Source organism: Papilio machaon, chromosome 17 (assembly GCF_912999745.1).
Source record: "Papilio machaon chromosome 17, ilPapMach1.1, whole genome shotgun sequence".
In the NCBI taxonomy this organism is placed as follows: Eukaryota; Metazoa; Arthropoda; class Insecta; order Lepidoptera; family Papilionidae; genus Papilio; species Papilio machaon.
The window spans coordinates 592,726-612,674 of record NC_060002.1 but is presented as its reverse complement, the minus strand read 5'-3'; the positions used below and the strand labels follow the sequence as shown (position 1 = coordinate 612,674).

The 19,949-nt window shown below is 36.0% G+C and overlaps 1 protein-coding gene across 1 annotated transcript in view; it reads right to left on the bottom strand.

The window, feature by feature from the left end:
* Positions 1 to 934: 934 nt before the first annotated feature.
* The window catches only part of LOC106708835 (homeobox protein homothorax), a 247,825-nt gene continuing 228,810 nt past the window's right edge, over positions 935 to 19,949 (bottom strand). The window contains exons 12-14 of the mRNA XM_045681887.1: positions 6,025 to 6,083; positions 1,928 to 2,122; positions 935 to 1,837 (exon numbers count right to left, since the gene is read on the bottom strand). Of these exons, the coding sequence (XP_045537843.1) occupies positions 1,950 to 2,122; positions 6,025 to 6,083 (232 nt within the window). The 3' untranslated portion in view covers positions 935 to 1,837; positions 1,928 to 1,949. The remainder of the gene's footprint in view (positions 1,838 to 1,927; positions 2,123 to 6,024; positions 6,084 to 19,949) is intronic.

Sequence of the window (19,949 nt, the reverse complement as noted above, 5' to 3'; positions counted from 1 at the left end):
AAATTTTTACCGCTATTAAATTTATATCATAGGCTATTAAGGACCAATTTTGACAATTATAGCTCCAATTCGTATACATGGCTAAGGCTTGTAATGCGTAGCATTACCATATTACTTTTTCAAATTATATATTATAAAAAAAGACATTGGTCATTTTTATTATAATAAAACAAATTTCAAATAAAGCAAAATTATTTTTTTTAATTGTGGAGAAGGAAGCAATCCACGTAACTTTTATATTAATAGACAAGACGCGCCAAAACCAAAGTTGACAGCTCCTGTCACAATTGTCCCGCTTTGACAGTTGACGCTTTATTTGGTTTTGGGCAAAGATAACATGAGAACGGCCATTTTGTTACAACATACGCACAGATAATGGAGTAATCTAAAGTATATTTAAAGCAAACTAAGGGTAACAGTTAAAGAATACAGATTTAAATGTAACTAAATATAAATTACATACGGATTTCCCCGCGTTTTTTATCCCTTCGGGCTTAAAATGGCCGCTCCCATTAAAAGCGGATTTCAATTCGAGTTATGAAGCTCAATCGATTATCAGTCAAGAAAAATCTCACAAACCTCGCTTTGTATATGTATGACATTTAAAAGGGCTACAAATAAAATAAAATATATCTTTTGTAGCCTTGACACTACAAAGAGGTTTGAACATCCGCGACGGCAGGTACTCGTTACGTCCGAGACGAGCCGCGCCATCTATCGACACAAAATAGAGCTAAAAATCTCATCGACTTTAACATTGTAAAATATCATTATTTTCATCGTATACATCGGTTACAAATTGTGCTACATTATTGAACACCAAGGCAAGGTGAAACTACAATATTTCCATTTCCAATATCATAATAATAAATATATAATATATATATGTATGTATATAATATATACATAATTCAAAGATATGTATAATCGACCTGTAAAGCAAAATCACAAAACTACAGCGCGGGCGATGAAACAAAGTTCCGATAAATTGACGTTCAATCTAGAAGTATATTTGAGCTCACAAATTCACTAGGGTCACAGATTTAGATAAATCAAAACGCAAGTATTATAAAAATTCAAATCACAGGACAGAGAACTCTAATGAAAATTTAATGTGATCCAATTTATTTTGTCTAATATAGCCCGCAATTCTATTTCTTTCCGGTATTCGTCTTTGTTCTTTAAAGCTAATCTGTGCAAGTCAATCTATGTGACTGGTGATGAGTAAAATATTTAATACAGAATATAATTGATTATTACATTTAAATAGACTCATCTATTTTGGTCGTTATCGTCCACAACAGCGAGTGTGAAATTGAAAAATGAAACCTATATATTCTATTACATATACAAAAAAAAAACTCCTTTACAAAACAAAATGTCCCACTCTATCGACCCCGGTACTTCCAATGATAGTTACAACTTACAACTATTCAATTATTTATTTATATTTACGTAATAACAATACACAATTAGCTATAAATATTTATACGATAACAATCAAACGGGTTTATTGTTACATTTAGTTGCTCCTTACGTTATTCCGAATGATGATATCGTATTTTATTTATACGTAGGTGATTGCACCGTCGACTATGTTACAGCGTCCGTGTCACTCCGCGTTATCATTTATACATTAAAGTTGACTTTAAATCTTAGTTTAGGAGATCGTATACTGTTTCAATATTACAAAACGTATCGCATTATATACATGTAGCATCGTTCTCCTGTTTGTTCGTGCCACGATGTCGCGCGGCGAGCGGCACAACGAGCGGCTCGGCGAGCACAACCGCCGCAGCCGCACGCGACCTTCCGCCAAACGCCGTGTTATTCAAATCTGAAACAATAAATACACGTATAAATAACCGGTACATGATTCCTGTTAATTTCTTTGGAGAAACTCGTGGTATTTTTGACAGATACTTACATGTACAAGAGTGTCGCGTGCATTAGAGATGATGTCCGTAGTACTCGGCGGGGTAGTGCGCGTAGCCCTGATGGAAAGCGGGGTCTGTGGGCGGCCTGTGCATCATCTGCTGCCCCTCCATCATATAGCCCATTGTCGCCTCCGGGCTGTATGCTCCGCTCGGGCCCGCATGCGGGAACACTGCCGGGTAGAACACTGAACGGTTAATTAGACCTGCTGTTGTTGACGATGTTAAACGTAGACAAAAGCTTATAATATATTAAAATACTACATCTTGCGTAATATTTAAATATTTAGTAAATAATATTGTCAGCATTGTTAATTCAGTTCCGTTTCAACATCGAAAAATTTGTGCAAGGAAAAAAATGTTATTCGTACAATTGCTAACGTCGCTATTGGAAGCCGCTCGATTTTACCACAAAACTGTTATGCCTTCCGGTGGCAATATATCCCGGGGATTATCAATCGTAAACTAATGGTGTTCGTCCATTATAGACGCCGATTTCCGCCTTCGTCGTGGGGTCTTTATGGTGGCACGCGCCATTGCCCCACGAGAGTTGCGAACAAACACAACTCCAGTCTAATGTCTTGTTCGAAATGACTTTACAAAAAAAAAAAACTCTACGTTACAATTTGTCAATACACTCAGAATAATTCTATAAAACTTTTTTAATGCCATCCTTTCCATTCTTTTCACGTCGTTACGTGACTTTTCTATTTGTAGATATTATTCCAGTAAAAGAAATTTCTATTAAGAAAAAGGGTAAAATGTGCATATCTAAACTAACGATAGTTTCAGATTAATGTCTTTTCTGTTTTCATGAACCTAGAATTGGATTTATTTGGGTTAATAGTATATTTTTCCAACAATTTTCTTTATTGGCAAAAAGACAAATAATCTCGTACGTATTTTGTTTCAACACAAAATATAAAACGGATTTGAAATTTGTACGAAAAATAAGATCGGGATAGAAGTGACCGATGACGCGTAGATCCCACTTTCCAACCAGGAAGACAGGAAACAATAAAGGGTCCCCCGGGACGTCGGCAGCGGCCCGCACTACCAGGAAACTATGATTTAGTAGGCGATAATCTTCACGAGCGTCCTTGACGTTATTGTCAATGTATTGTACTGGAGCAGTAGCTTGTAGGCACTAGTTCTAATCAAGTCTGTACGGACCTGTCATACCTCTGGCATTTGTCATTGTTACGTGAATTGATATTTATAATATAACATATTAATTGGTGAAATATTAGAGAAACTAATATATTGTATGAGATGTGGATTTATTATGCATATATAATTTAATAATGCACCCAGTTTATTATGTTGTATATGCAATGCAAATCTTTATGGACTGAAGGAAACATAAAATTATCATAAAAGATGTTTTCAAAGTTAAATTGAAGCATGGATATTGCTTGATTTCATTTTTGATGCATACATATAGGACATTTTGTATGAGTACATTGATTTAAGTACCAGGGCGACAGGCGGGTGGCATTGTACTAAACATTCAGGACATAAAGCTGGGAGAATTCTAAATTTCCCGAGCGGATGCGCACTCCGCCAAGTTTGCCGACGACGGAAAATGGAAAAACCGGAGGGTACGATAGATGGAAAATTGTTTTGGCAATCGACTAAAGAAAACGGCCACCGCATTTCCTGTGGTCAAACCGAGCGCTTTTCCAATCGCCGAGGCTCCGAGTTATGTATTCCTAGTTAGTCTGTCGAGCCATGTTTTACTTGAATTTCTAAACTGCTCACACGGTACATCAATTTGCTTTATTGCTTGTTCTATGAATATAATTTGTAGCTTTTACAAACAATATAGAGTACAAAAATGAAACGAATTAGTGTGGTACCCGTATCATCGATATGATTAACAATTATCGATAAAAATCGAGTTTTTCCATTTACTTAGTTAAAAAGTGTAATAAGTTATTAAAAATCTTATACAGATATTCAATTGTTTTTGTCATTATACTATGGCGGGAAAAAATTGTCATTAGATTAATTGCGTGCGTATCGACCTAGGGCTGTCATCGACCTATCGATACGGGTATTACTCGGCAATCGACAAACATACCTGTCAATACATACATAAGGCCAGCGTAGCGAGGCGCGCTAATGAATTTATTATAAGGGCATAAATTGCAGTGTGATGCGACGCCATTACCCGCCGCCTGTAAATTACAATTCGTTCGATGGCCGCGCCCCGATATTTCCTGCGATCGTTTATTGAGCTTTTCGCGCGGATTAAATCGCTTCGTGCAGTTTATTAAAAACGGCGAGTGCCTCGCGGACAGATAATTTGATGGCGCCCAATGACACGGATTTTAATAAAATATTATGCCTAATGAGTAATGATTACGGCCTACGGATAAGTTGTAATATATTCTTATAAACGGTTAACCAATATTTTAAGATTTTTTAATGGAAATAAAGAAAAGTTTTTAATCTCCCGCTTTTTTTTCGTTTCATTAGCATTGTGGGGTTTATTTAAATTTTCCTCTAGTCTAAATTTTTGTGACATTTAACGATAAAACAATTTACGCTGCCCGTTTAAAAGGTAATGTAACGTCGGTTAATTGAAATGAATTGCAACACGACAGTGTCATGTATAAAAAATTCAAAGACAAAAAGAGATGTAATCCTCTCATAGGCGAAGTAACACACATCGCGATAGAGCCGGGGGAGATGGAGGGTAGGCGAGGGCGATCGGGAGAGTCGGGGGAGGAGGCAGAGTGATGGATAGCCCGGGACGGGTCAACGAATTCGGACATTATTCTTTTTTACCCTTCTTGCGTTCCGTTCGCAAGAGTAAGCCCTTTTTCTGCGACGTCCTTTTTTCCCCTCTTCCCGCTTGGCGGCGGAATGTTTTGCGTCCCGGGAGCGTTTTATGGAGTGGGCGCAACAATTACAAAGTAAAAATGGAATTGGCCGTTTGTAATTCAACTCGGCTGTAGACGGGAGATAAGATCGATGTGCTGTATATGTGATCCAGTTTATAGTGATGTTCTATCGATTATTATTAGACATCGATGTTTCTAAATCGATAAATGAGTAATATAGAATAAGAGTTTTTTAAATTCAAACACTATTTGTAATAAAGATCGCAAGTAACAATTGTATTTAGTTGGTATTATAATAAAGGGTGTACGCATAATTTTAAAAATTCGCATTAATTAAGAAATAATTTATAGAAATGCTGAGAAAATATGTAAATATTAGACTCGCAAAAGAAAATACTCTACAATTTTATATAAAGCTACTATAATAACCAAAAAACTGAATCCCCTTTCTAATATAGAAGTTAAATCCATAGGAATTAGCGCTCGGGCGAGGTAATGCGACAAAAGCTTCGGTGCAATTTCCTTGATCCAATCATTATTCACATCGTAGCTGTGTCTTTGTGTTCACCAAATGCCTGTAGTGCCTGAAGTGTCTGCGGGACACGGCTGAGTCCGCTCAGTTGTCTGCATTATGCAGGGCCGTATGCGGTCAGTGAAATTTAATTTCGTACATCAAAGTTTCCATTGCCACTAGAGAATTTCAATAAGACTTTAAAGGTTGGCCATTTTACGTTATGTATGGCTTATTTGAGTTTACTCATAGGGTTATCTAAGTTCATATCAACACTATATTAAAGAGGGAATTATATATGGTTTTTATTTCTATATGTTTGTTACGAATAAACTTAAAAATTACTGAACCTATTTCAAGAATTGTTATGTCATTAGAAAGCTGCTTTATCACTTGAGTAAGTTAAGTTATATGTCGCTAGATATTTTTTTTAATTCGGCGTTGATGATGTCGCGGGCAAAAGCTATATTTAATATTGTTGCAGCTACCAATAGTAATAAAAACATTGTTTTCTTACGTAAAAGAATATCTAATATATAAAATTCTCGTGTCACAGTTTTCGTTCCCGTACTCCTCCGAAACGGCTTGACCGATTCTCATGAAATTTTGTGAGCATATTCAGTAGGTCTGAGAATCGGCCAACATCTATTTTTCATATTTTTTTTACTGCGCGCGGACAGAGTCGCGGGCGACAGCTACTAAGCATATAGATGTATAAGAAAAATGTTACCTGCTCTATTCGACTGGTCTATCATTGGCTGCACTATCCTGCGTCTCGCGTTAATAAACCTGTGGACAAACAAACAAACATTATTTATATATACAAAAAAACACATGAAAAACAAGAGAAAGTAGTTGTATATAATGAACTTAATTTTATCAATAGTGTAGTATACAATAAAAGAATTTAGGAGATATTTTTGTAGCCTCTATTTAAAGTAATTTTTATTAGAACACAACCTTTTATAAGCTAACCTTGTATTAAGACAAAGAAGCTTCTTTTACACGGTTGTCTTTGAGTGAGTATGAAAATTTAATATCCATGCAATTACTTGCCGGCAGTAGTAACACGTCTGAATAAGTAACGCCAAGGGGCGCGGCGGTGCATTCCCAAATTAACTGTCAGTATGGATCCCGGATCCCGAGTCTCGGTGCCGGTCGAGCGACTGATATCTCGATTGCTTTGTGATTCGATTTATTTTACGTATAATACGACGTGTGTTTTTATCGATATTTCAAGTGATTGCTTATTGGTTATGATATTTAATTAACGCACGCAATACAAAGAAGTAATCGATATATCGTTAAAATGTCAATTTATGTTGATCTGATGTTCATACAGTTCCGAATTCCAAGAGTAATAACTTAAAATCTTCGCTTCAAATTTATTTATTTAATAATTATAATAAAAGTTTTTTTTTTAATCTTTAATGAAAATATTAACAAATTTGAAAGGTATCCCACTGGACCCTACAATGATTATATCCCAAAGGGAGGTAATTGCTACGAAACATGGCGTCGCGTCCGTTGCGACTAATGTATTGTTAATATCTAGATTAGTTCATTAACTCTTCATCCGGCAGTACAGCTCCGGCCCTCGGGGAGGGGGGATGGAAAAACGGCCCCGATTTTCTCAACCCTTAGGGTGAATTTGCTAAATCGCCTCGTGTATTAATTCTGACAACAATAATTGTTACAGCAGTGCATTTTAAGTGACAATATGTCGCTAAGTAATGAGATTGTACGCAATTGTTTATTTTGTAACATATTGTCTTAACGTGATGTGTTTTGTAAAATAATTCATTTGTATTCAAACTTTCAAGAAATGTCTACATTTATTTGAACAAAATGAACATTATATGACCATAAATTAGTTGTTGGTACAACAATCAACCAAGTGGTAAATCGGTGTTTAATGCTTTTTGGTTAAAATTAAACAATTTTGATTACAATTTTATAAGTATATATTATTAAAAATATATATTTTGAGCACCTATAAAACAGTCTTAGCTATACACAGGACAATTTAAATAAAGGTAGATGATATTACAATAAAAAAATATTGTATTTAAATCCTTATCAAACTGCAGATGTGGTATGTTCCAATGTGGTGTGTTACGTCATATTTGTATAACGTCACAAATGATTTATTAACGCATTACAAAATTAATAAACAGCGAATGTAAATGCATACAAAATGTAGACAACAAAACGCGCTCCGACCGATATGAAATAATCCTTCGAACGCGATGTGAAATTTGCATTTGTATAATATGTATTATTTTATTTGTATCGTAATGGCCGACCCCTGATAACAGGAGGACCGTAAATCATAACACTCTGGATTTGTTAATTTCGAGCCGACGGCGGCGGCGGGCGAAGGGTTGACACGACTAGTGTCAAATGGCCAATACCTACTAGTGATGGGACATGAATGTAAATAAATTTTTTAATATTTTTTTTATCTTTTAATTCAATAATTCAAGTTTTTAGGGAAAGAAAAAAAAAATTATGTGTTTTTAGTATCCCTTAAATGATAAAAGATATACCTAGATACTTATTTACCTTTTTGTTTCTTTTTTTTAAATGATAATATTAAATAGGACTAGTTTGTTGAATAAACAGTGTAAGCTTGATTTCAAAGTAAAAAATAAAAATATTAAATTAAAGTTCAGAATAATAAACCAATAAGAGTAAATCCCATCCCTTGACAAACATAATGCATTGTAGATGCATTATAAAATGCACTCAAAAAATGAGCTTTAGTGATAAATGCATTTTATATGCAAATCCGACTAATTATAATGAGATTTAAGCTTCGTATGAAATAGGATAGCGCACGCCCTAATCTGAGGGGAATCGTCTCACTTATCTTAAACGCTCGTTTCTCTATGAAGTCACTGCAAGGGTTCCTCTGAGATACAGTTAAATGTGAAATTTAGTCCTAAAGTCCTAGGCATTTTACACTGATAAAGTCAAAGAAAGCAACAATAAACTATATTGAGGAGAAAAATAGATTTCTGACTTTATTTGACTGATCAAAAAAAGATGATTGGTGGATGATTGGTTTTAATAAAGTGACGTTATGAAGTTACAAGAGATTTATAGTAAACTGGCAGCTATCTGGAGTTAGAGGTCCGTAGTGCGTTGTGCGGGGTGCGTGTTGCGGGGCACAGGGGGTATAGTAATCGTAAGTTATTCGAGACATGCCGGTGCGTGTATCGGAACGCTTTCGCGACGTAATTGATAGGCGACTGGCATTAACATAATGCTGTACAAGCAGCCCCGTACGCCGCGGGGGAACTTATGTCCGCCATTTTTATTAGCCCATACACTCGAGCGACAAATATCTTATGATAATCGGGGCCACTCGAGCTCATGATACCCTGGTACGATATCTGATATAACTATTATTATTATTGTGAGATTTCGCCCGCTCTCCTCTAAATAGGAAAAGTTAAAAGAGCCATTTAGGTCGCCGAACACGTCCGCCGGATTCGGCCGGTGCGGGTGGGCTCGGGGAAATGTGGCAACAATCCCCAGTAAGTACATAGCACAATGTAAAATTTAATTTCGCTCTAAGTTTTTTGATTTTAATTACCTGAAAGCGAAGTTAAACGAGCAAAGGGTTGAGTGGAATTTTCTTCGCTGTAATTCTACGAATTTTCAAGAACGAGAAGTCGTTAATAATTTACTGTTACAAGAATTCGCAGCGCCCTCTCTGAGAGCGATGCTTAAGGAAAACTCGAAACGGTAACGTCTCGTGTTTTAATTTCTAAATGCGCACATATAAATAATTTTAACTTACGTTCCTTTCTGCCACATAAATAAGCAAATAAAAATACACAAAAGAAAAATAAATCGCGTAATGTTAAAACAAATGAAGCATTAACGAAACGTAAATATAGTTGCCGGTGTAAGAGCGGCCGGCACAGGAACGCGGCAGTGCGCCGTTATCCATCATTTTTTTATCTGTGCTGATTGTTTTTCTAATCGTTATAAAATAAACAAACACCAGTATTTATGGTTCATACATCTGTAAAAGGTAACAGTGTTAGAAGTACTACCGTAACTATCTTCAAATTACAAAGATTTTAAAACGTGGAAGTAAATCAAATCATATCTACAAAATTAGTGCTTGTAATGTACTAAACTATTCAAAGAACTATACTACCCGTATTGTAATCACAATTTTGGTTATAAAATAATAACATATAGATGTAAAATGAACCAAAAATCAGTTGCAGCTTCCCCTACCCGTTCAGTACAGTTAGGCACAGCAAACAAAGGGCAGGTGGGCGCGAGTGAGGTATTACGCCGGCTATAAATTCCGTTTTTCCCTAATTAAGGTTTAATTCCCGAGGATCGGGGGTCTCTGTGCCGTCCGGAACTTGTCGCATTGTTCCATCTAAATTATAGTTTATTTAAAGTTAGATTATGTTATTGGTTGTTTGGGGAAAACTCATTTCAAGTTAATTCGTTTAAATTTAAAGTAACGTACCCTATATCTACGTACATTTATATCTTACCCTTGGTTTTTAACACCAAAATCTCTAAGTAAAACATATCTCTGTCATTATCTTTGACAAAACAGAGATAACAATTAGATGGGGATTTGGCCTCAGAAACCCACAGTAACTGACGTAGAGTTAAATGTTCACTCATGGACTGCTTAAGTATAGACAAACAATGATATCTGAATCGGTAAGAGAGGCGCTGCTATCGCAGTTGGTTTTGTCAGAATATATAAAACATACTTAGGCATAGAAAATGACAAAAAATTACATAACAGCTAGAGTACAGACAGGGGGGCGCTAGTGATCTGTCAATTCAATTAGATTTATAACCACCGGTTTAGATAGCCTTGGTAATAACAAAAAAATGTCTTTGGCCATTTTGTACGTACAATTCTAATTATAAAAGCTTTGGACAAAGTCCTAAAACTTTTATCAGTGGGTCCGGCCGGGGTCCGAAGTAATCCCAACTACCAGGCTGACATAGCTTATCGCCGGTCACCGAGTCGCCAAATGAACGCATTAGTTTTCATAAGGCCCCGAGATAGGCCGTCGTGCTGGTATCCTAGGGCTGTATTAAATGCTACATAGGAATATATGTAACTTATATTACTACATGAATTCTGTTTTGATATCTTTACTACTAGAATTTATTATATATACACCAAAAATATATAACGAATGTAAGGTATACAAAAAAAAAATATGTTACTGCAAAGAAGAGTTATGTTTAAAGTCATTATAATATTACAAACACTCTCTATATTTGTGTAATTAGACATTGCATAGGAACAAAGTTTTGTATGTATGTACTTTGGAGAGAAAATAAAGGCACCGCAGTGTCGCATCGAGCGAGGCAAAACATCAGGAACACTGGTAATTCATTATTATCAACTTGTTTTTCCCGCAGTCAGTTTGTCTGAAACTGCGTCTCCATTCGTAAGAGTTACGACTGGGGACAAATGTGCCTTAGCCGGCGTTAAGAGGGTTAAATTATGTTCGGACAATCTGTCAATAGCGAATTTGGCGCCAAAAAACTTTTCTAAATTATTTGGTATCATTGTTCATCCTGTACAAATAGAACATAGTTAAAATGTTTTATCTATTTTTTCGGAAGGTCAGCATTTGTTCTTTTACTTTTCGTTATTTATAAGCTGCTGACAGAAACTATGATAATTTAAATCTTGGGCCATTGTTGAAAATTATTGTGCATTAAACTTATCAATATTCTTTCACGACCACATAACCCTGATGACCTTCTCTTGGGTCTATGCAGATAACCTGACAGGTTTTGTGCCTATCGCCTAAGTGGTAAAGATAATTATATAAACACAGTTCAGGATAGAAATCATTTTCTGATTAGATTTAATTAAAATTTATTTACCTTAAAACAGATAACAATGCAAAGATTTTCCATCTGTTACTTGATAACACTTTCTATGGAGAACATTTTTAAGAGACGATTACTGGTTACTATTGAAGAAGTAATGATTTAAAATCATCGAAAGAAAAAGCTCGATTTGTTATATTGTTGTAATACAAGTTGAGATGGATAGTTTCGCAATATTAGTATTGATACAGAAGGGTGAATAATTCAAGCTATCTGACACAATTGAACAAACAAAGATCCCTTAAATCCACTGCCGACAGACAGATCATGTTCAGCAATAAGACGGATTCGACCGCTGCGCTGTTTACTTTTTAAGATGTATTGACTTTGATGCCGTTTTATCATAAATTTTTATGATCTAAATTGCAGTTATTTGTCAACTTTTCTAGAATTTATTACCGAGTATTTATAAAAATATATAACATCTATATATATAAAAGAAAGTTGTGTTAGTTACACTATTTATAACTCAAGAACGACTGAATCGATTTGACTGAAAATTGGTGGGCAGGTAAATAATAATTTTTTAATAATTTTTACCCCGTTTTCTATTTTTTATTCCGCGCGGACGGAGTCGCGGGTAAAAGCTAATTAAGCTAGTAGTAGCTATAAAGATAAAATAACATGTTTTTCAATCGTATTAAACATTCGTTATTTGCTTAGATGATGTAGAAAGTATTTTTTTGTCATGAAATTAGTAGAAAACACAATATGTCCGTTGATAATACGTAATACATATTTATTTTGTACGTTATACGAGCATTGGTATGAAAACAATGGGTCCGAGAGTCCGGTATCACGTACAAATTCGTCTAATCCACGGCCCCCTCGGCGGACGATAAATATTTTTCATGAAATCCCAGAGCCGCGACGACGCATAGAAACTGCCCTAAATCAGGCAATTATAGGTGCGACTAGTAAATATTATAACTTAGGGATCACAACGTTTCAAATAAGTATTGCTGAGGAAAGTATCCGTTATTGTTATTGTTATAGCTAAGGTAGACTTTGGTCGATGATTTCCAATCGCCTACAAATCTTTTAAAACAAGTCTTATAGTAATGAATATATTCTTCTTACTAACTTGTGACTATCGTTATACTTAATCGTATTTTTTTTGTATTTATAGTTAAATCAGATCATGCACCAAAGGTTTGCCATAAATTTTTTATTTGTGTTACCACCAGATCGCCTCAAAATATCCTAGTAGTAAAATCAGTAGCAGCAGAGGTTATAAAAATTAACGACAAATCGTTACAATCAGTAATCAACTGGAACAGCATAAACAAGTTGGCAAAAATCGACCTCGTAAATAACGAATGCGCAAATGCTTCATTTTAAGGAAAGCGGCTCCTTAATCCGCCGTGCGCCTGGTAGCTTGGCAGTAATTACGTCGCGCAATATATCGCCACATCGACCCTCTCGACCTCCCGAGTCTCCCGGACTTCCCAGACCCCGTACCTCATCAGACCGAGTACGCAACACATGGTGCTGCGTTAATTGCTAGGGTACCGATTGCCACTGTTTTTATTTAGGCAGAGGGGAGAAGTTGTGTTCGGATTTGTGACGCTGATGCAATTACTTATAATTGTTATGTGTTTTGACACGTCGTGATTTATGGTTGGTCAAAGTTTACGCCTTAATTGTAAAAACATGCTTCCCAGGAACATTCCTCAAGAGATACATGGAACATGTTTACACATATTCAGATGTTATAACTAGATTGAACTTATTCTTTAACTATTATTGACTCCTATAGTTTAATTTTGACTTGATATAAGGTAACCAAATATCACTAAGTATTCAGTAGAGAAGTTAATTACGTCAAGAAACATCTTTATGGTAGGGTTCCTGACGTCTATTGAGATAATCAGACCCTAGTTCGTATCGGCAGTAAATATACGCAGTAGCAGATGTCGACAAAATATTTTGTCAAAGATCATCGTGTTAACTGACGAATGAATTTCAAGATGGTTAAATATTACTAGAATAAATACTTAATTAATTAATTAGAATAAATACGTTCAAAATTGCTCTTGTAACTTAAGGAAACTGGTCTCTTACTGGCGAAGAGAATATTTTACCTAGAACTGCACAGTCAGGATACAAGATAGGGTCAGAAAAAATTGTTTCTTTTTGTATATGAATCGAATTGTATTTATTTATTTTTGTTAATTAAATCTCATTTTTAAAGTCGGTTAAAAATTATCTATACTTTATTCACAAACTAGAAACAAGTCAGCTTGAGTCTGTCTAGCTTGTTTCAATTTCCTCATCATGACCCTCATTTCCCTGGCCTGGTGACACAGGGTCGCGAATAACACATTCGCTATAATCGTCCCCAATCCGGCGCCATATTGCGTCGATTGCTTGACAGCATCTCGAATTTATTTCATATTAAATATGACCAGAACGGCAAGGGTTGAGGTGCGAACGGTTATTTATGAGCGGCAGCTGGAGCCGAGGATAAATAAGATCCTGAGAGTATTGCTTAGGAAAATAATATGAAACATACAAAATATTCTTGGATATAAATAATAATACTAAACTCCAATGTTATAGGTACTTGACTTCTCTTGATTGTCACAGTATAGAATGGTCAGGCTTGCGTTAATCGTACCTTATTATATTCGGCTTGTAATAGCGGTAAAAATATGCTTTCTATTATTTTTTGTTTTACATAAAATTTTGTATATACCGGGAGATTTTTCGGAAATGCCGTAGTGGTGCAATTTACTCGCAATTTCGGATATTTGTGTAGTTTTGAGCCAAACCGATGTGTGTCATATCGGCGAATGTTAAACGACTATCATGGCAACATCGGATGCCGGCGACAACCGCTAATGAGCGCAACAGCAGCGCCACGCGGCCGCTGCGGCGCGCGCGCTAACTAATTTGTTGTTGATGGATTACCGGCATTCTGTGCTTCAGTTTACCGCAGTGTCTTGATGTCCTGGTATTATGAATAATAATTACCATGTTTATTCGTAATTAAGGTAAAAAAACACGTACTATTATTAATTTATGTTACAAACAAAAACATTGGTTAAAAAGACGATTTTTCTATACACGAAATTGACAAAATGTCACAGATTCTAAATAAAATTTTAACAAAACAATGGAAAATTTGATTACATTTCATTTTCGTTGTTCAAATCAAAACAACGATCGATCCGAGAGCCGGTGGTCGCTAAACGTTCCCGGATAAAAATATATTTGTATCGGATATAACAATAAATCTAATGGTAAAAGCTTCCAGCGGTTGTTTACGCGCACGTCAACTTTACAGCCGACCTGGCGAATGATAAAAAAATTAAAACAAATGAAAGTGTAGTTACAGCTGGCACGATACGAACGATTGACAAATAAAATAATATTATACTAGCTGTCGCACGCGACTTCGTCCAGGCGGAATAAAAAAAAATATAGTAAATAGCCATGTGATCTTCCATTATCGACGTCATAGCGTGTGGACCGACATAATTATCCGCATTTAGTAAAGTCACCGTGTCGTAATCACAATGGTGGCTCTTATTTCGTTTAATTTTTTTAATAATGCAAATCGCATCAGTTTACTAAGAAGGTTTTATTGTCGAGATAGAGAGAGATTTATGACGTAGTAAAAGGATTCAATCAATGTATAAATCAACCAGTTGCCTACTTTTAAGGTTACATAAAAATCTAAATAAAATTAGGCAACCCTATTAAAGTCGTACAAAAAACGAGAGTAATTAGTGCCAGCCCTACGACAAAGTATTATTTATAGCGTCCGAACGAATGATATAGATAAAGTGTGTGATGGAAAGAGGCTCTCAGTTGCCTATCGAAGGCCTCGATATACGAAACAGCGCTATTTCGAGAGATGCATTATTTAAATGGACTCAACGATAGTAACAGACACAGCTATGAATATAGCGTATTAATAAGCGTTCTTTCATTATAACGTCAGCTATAACTGTTAAATTAATAACGGTCGTTAACGTAACGCATTAACGCTCGAAAGTATTTTCTAGATTATCTGTGTGCTTTCGCTTTTATAATCTGTTGTAATTTGATGTGATATATTTGAAAGGTAATGTTTAGTGAACGTGATATTTTTTTATAAGTTATTTTCTTTATTATCACCGGCCAGTAGGAGAGGGATTTAAGATTCGTCATTTTTAATACATATGCATTACTTAGGCAATTTTTATTTTCTTAACCACGTGTTTTTAGTGTCGAAATATATGTAAAAAATTTACTCTCCTCTCTATCTCATTATATTATAAATAACTGAGATAACAATATCATATTATGAAGTAAACCATGTTGAGACATTTTGGACTAATTACGAGTGGAACGGTCAACTCGACAAATGACGGCTGGTTTACAGATCCTGAGATTATGTGAGATCTTGTCTAAGTGCCATGAGACTATTAAAATTTGTAAATTGTCTACACTCGACAGTTATAATTATTCTAGTTAAAACTTGTTTTTTCTAAATATAAAGGAACCTTTAGTTTATTAAAGTAGACGTTAGATAAAAATATGTCATCGAACAGCTCAAACTTACAATTATGAGTAACTTTAGGTTGACTTTACGATGATAGTTATGATTGAAAAATCAGCAGGTTCAAAGAATTTCATAAAATAATTTTTTCAAGAAGGGAACAGCAACAAAAACACCTGTGATATTTCTGAAATAACGAAGCTCGTTCGAAATCATAACGGAAAGATTACAGGCGTTGATATGTGCCGGACAAAGGGGGGTCATAAATAAAAGGTTGGTTAAAATTTTAAGGAGCGTTCGCCGCGGCCATTAGAGGCCCTTAGCGGAGGTAACGAGCCCCTCGGAGGGCAGATGCCGGAGATCGCACAATTGTTACCGGCCACTGCCATCTCACGGCGGAGCGCGTAATAAGAAAACGTGAGATCCCGCATGCCGTGAACATGGATACTATCAGTGTGGATATCACATGGATATGTTCCGCTTTTAATGCCCTGATTATTAGTGAAATTACTCGTATTTTAACATTATTGTTACTCTTCCAAAGTATTTCTTTTCAATGTTACTTGACTGAATTTTTTACAACTAAAAATAACTACGTTATGGAGCGAGTTTTGTATACCTAGTTTTAAAACTAAACATATCCAAAATTTTCTATATCTAGTCTATACCACGTATCAGTTTTGTCATCTCTATATATGGCAACACTGACTCACACAATTTTTTTAAAACGCTTGCAAATGTTCTTTACGACAGTAATAAATGGTCGTTTATCTTTGGTAGGTATGCGCGGATTTCTAACGTGAACAGAGGACTGACGGCCGCGGCCAGTTCACGAAGTGACGACACTCGCCCGTTATTGATTCAAATAAATCAAATCTTGGTATTTCATTGTTGTTGATACGAAGCGTACGTTTTGATTAATCGGTACACGGCTCTTGTTTTTAGATTGTGCCAAGTTTTAGCTTTAAATTTGAATTTAAAGTTAAAGCTTTTGAATAAATTTGAATACGGTTGGTTTATTTGATAGAAAAAATACGTTGCAGGAAAAATTAAATTAAAATTGTTAGTAGCAATGTCTTAAGACAGTATTTAATATTGTTTTTCTCAATCAATTACCATCTTAAAGAATAATATACCCAAATTTGTAAATTGGAAACAAAAACGCTGGTAACCCTACATACAGTCGGATGTGGCCGCCGCGTCTTCTATCACAATTAATTTCCGGGCGCGTTGAAATTGGCGCGAAAACTGTCGCGGCCCAGCGCCGCTGCGGCGGGAATTTTAATTACGCATTCGCGTTTCGAATACCAATGTCGTCTTGTTTAAATTAAATATAAATTATTTGACTGCTAGGGCCCGCGCCGTGACCCGGAATTGCTACAACAACCATTTTGGAATTAAAACCCTCTTCGTATTTTGTCGTCGGAATCTAACCTAATAACTAAGGCGAGACAGCGACAAAATCGTTTTAGTAGTTAAGTTCTGAGAATCAAACTTATTTGTGATGTCTTAAATTGTATTATGTATTTCGTATTTTCTTTTAATGTAGTGAAAATACAATAAGATTTTATTATCTTCAAAAGCTAATAAAAAGTTCAGAAAAATATGTAATGGGATAATAAAGTTTTTAAATTGAATCCAAACACAATTAGCGGGCAGATGAGCGGCGGGCGGCGAGGCGGCAGGCGGGTCGCGCGCGGCTGCACTTCTTGTGTCGTTTAACAAACTTTGATAAAAAGATTAAGTATGACAGTTTGAAATATAGCCGCGGCTGCAAAAAAGTAACAGGGCGAAAGTTTGTCGGGCGGGACGCGGGCGGGGCTCGGCCGCCATTGTCGGGAGCTGCGAGTTAATTTCGAAAGAAACGGCGAGGCGCAGGTGGCCACCGCCCCGTCGTATTAATTCGAGCGTCTCTCTAATACCTACCGTATGACTGCGTTACGAGCCGCCTGAATTATAAGCCGAGTTGAACGCGTCTGCTCCAGCCCCCGCGCCCTCTAGTGCCCGTGCTCGGCTTTGCGACAAATCCTTGCGCCAGATTATGACATCTCCCGGTCCCGGCTGGCTCATGCTCACAGGCACAGACTCACAGTGACAATCGGAACGCACCCAGCACGCGGCGCCATTGCTCGCCCGCCTTTAATTGTAAGTTATTACCCATCCGAGCCGACGTCGGCCATTAACATAATTGTTTCAAAAGAAACGCGAGTAAACGATCTAGTAGAGATCGTAGTAAAGATATTTCAAGTAATTAAGAGGCATATTTGCATAGTGATGCGACCGCGAGCGGTGTGACACGGCTTCGCCATTCTAGCTCTATCTCGGCCGACGCTTATCATTTTCTTAGAATAAGGCAAAATAAAATTGACGTACTTAATGCGTTCATTTTTTTATTGCGTCGCCCGCGCCGGGTATCACCGTCTGCGATATGCATTTTGATGTTTTCAAATGAGCATAATTATAATAAGAGAGGTTGTTAGTTTTGGTTAATAGCTTGTACTACAACACTTTCATAGCCTGTGTTCATAATAAACGTCTATATTTAATTGGGGCATTTTCTGTTTTATAGACTGAATAATCAACACGATAATGGCTATTAAATTTTTATTATCCTATTAATAAATCATAAAAAACAAGCAGCGGAGTGTAGCACCGGACTTTGAGAGGTTAATTTATAGCTGTGGCTCATTACTGCGCCGGACGCAGTGTCTATGGCGAGGCGTCTCAATGCTCTATGCCTCGCGTATTGCCATTAAAAAGAAATTAAATTATTTCAACTCTGCTGGATACTTTAACGTTATAATTAGAATTTTAATGAAAGAAACATTCAAAGAATGTCAACTTTTACATTTTAAAATTACGTGTCATGTTTGTAACCCCAATTATTCATATTATCTTTATGAGTATTCATAATTCCGTGGAATTATTCAAGCTTGTCAGATGTGAGCATCCCCATTGTGTAGCATAACCGGGGAGATTACAAGTTAACTTTTCCGATCACAACACCATAGACAAAGGCTTAAATTATCCACGCTCCGATTCCTAGAGTCGGATCTACCCCTTCACAGTCACCACGCAGTGGGGTGACAAATTGTTTGCCTGTCCTTTTGTATATATTATCATTTAAATATATAATTAACAAAGAATATAAAAGGAAAACAACAATTTCTGTTAATTTAACAAAAAAATGACTACTATTCGATTGAATTATAAATCAATAGAGTCATAGTATTTCTATTAACTTTTTTTTGTGTAACAATTAAGTGTTTTGATGATAATTATATGTGGATTAAAAAAAAATAGCAATAATTTTCATAGCAAAGTAACCAGGGCATCAGAAGTTGTAGTAGCGGGAGGTAATCTAAATAAGCTACGGTCATAACTCAAAACAAGGAGGGCCGCTGATAAGAAAGTTTCATTAGCCGAACGCTGAATTTTAAACCGGGCTTAATTCGGTATGAGAGGGTTTATCCGAAATCAGACTCGCCGCGGCTCACCTGTTTGTTTAGGCTGCATATTAATTACATAATATTTTAAGCAATATTATAAAAAAAAACATTCAAATCATTAAAAAAATACTTAAAATTCAAACTACATATTTTATTATGTCTTCAAGAAATTTGTCACCTTTAGATTCTATTCTGCAAAATTGTTGTTTAGAAAAACAAAAGAATAAAGAAGTCATTGTTGTTTTGTTTTAACAAAAAAACAAAACGTTAAACTTACAGGTAGTTGTTATTGCTTTGCTGTTAGGTTATCGTTATAACTTTACGTTACGTTATGCGTTAAAAATATAACGGTATTAGACAAAAAATAAACAAGATAAATATCACGTTCGCCGTTTATTGTCACAACTGCTTGTTATGTAAAAGGATTAAATAAAATTAACATAAACTTGTGTGTTTGTTCGTTTCGTTTAGCGCAAGCAATTTTGTGCGTGCGGAGTACCAGGGCGGCAGCGGCGGCAGGAGGCCCCTAACCCCTTCGCAGTTTGATAAATGGCCAATTACAGCGCGGCCCGCCCCGTCCCTTCTGTTAGCTTGTTGCCTATTTTGAATTGCTTTTGCTTTTTCGTTTAGATTAATATCTAAATAGGATAGATACGGATCCCGCTTAGGTATCTACGTTGTTTTTAAACGTAAATTTTCGCCGGAGATCCCTTTTGCTTTGTCCTTTTTCGTGTCGGCCATTGTTTTAGGTCTTAGCGTCTTTGTTGTGCGCCGCCTTGGAACGTGAAAGCTTTGTCTGCTTTAATATCTCCC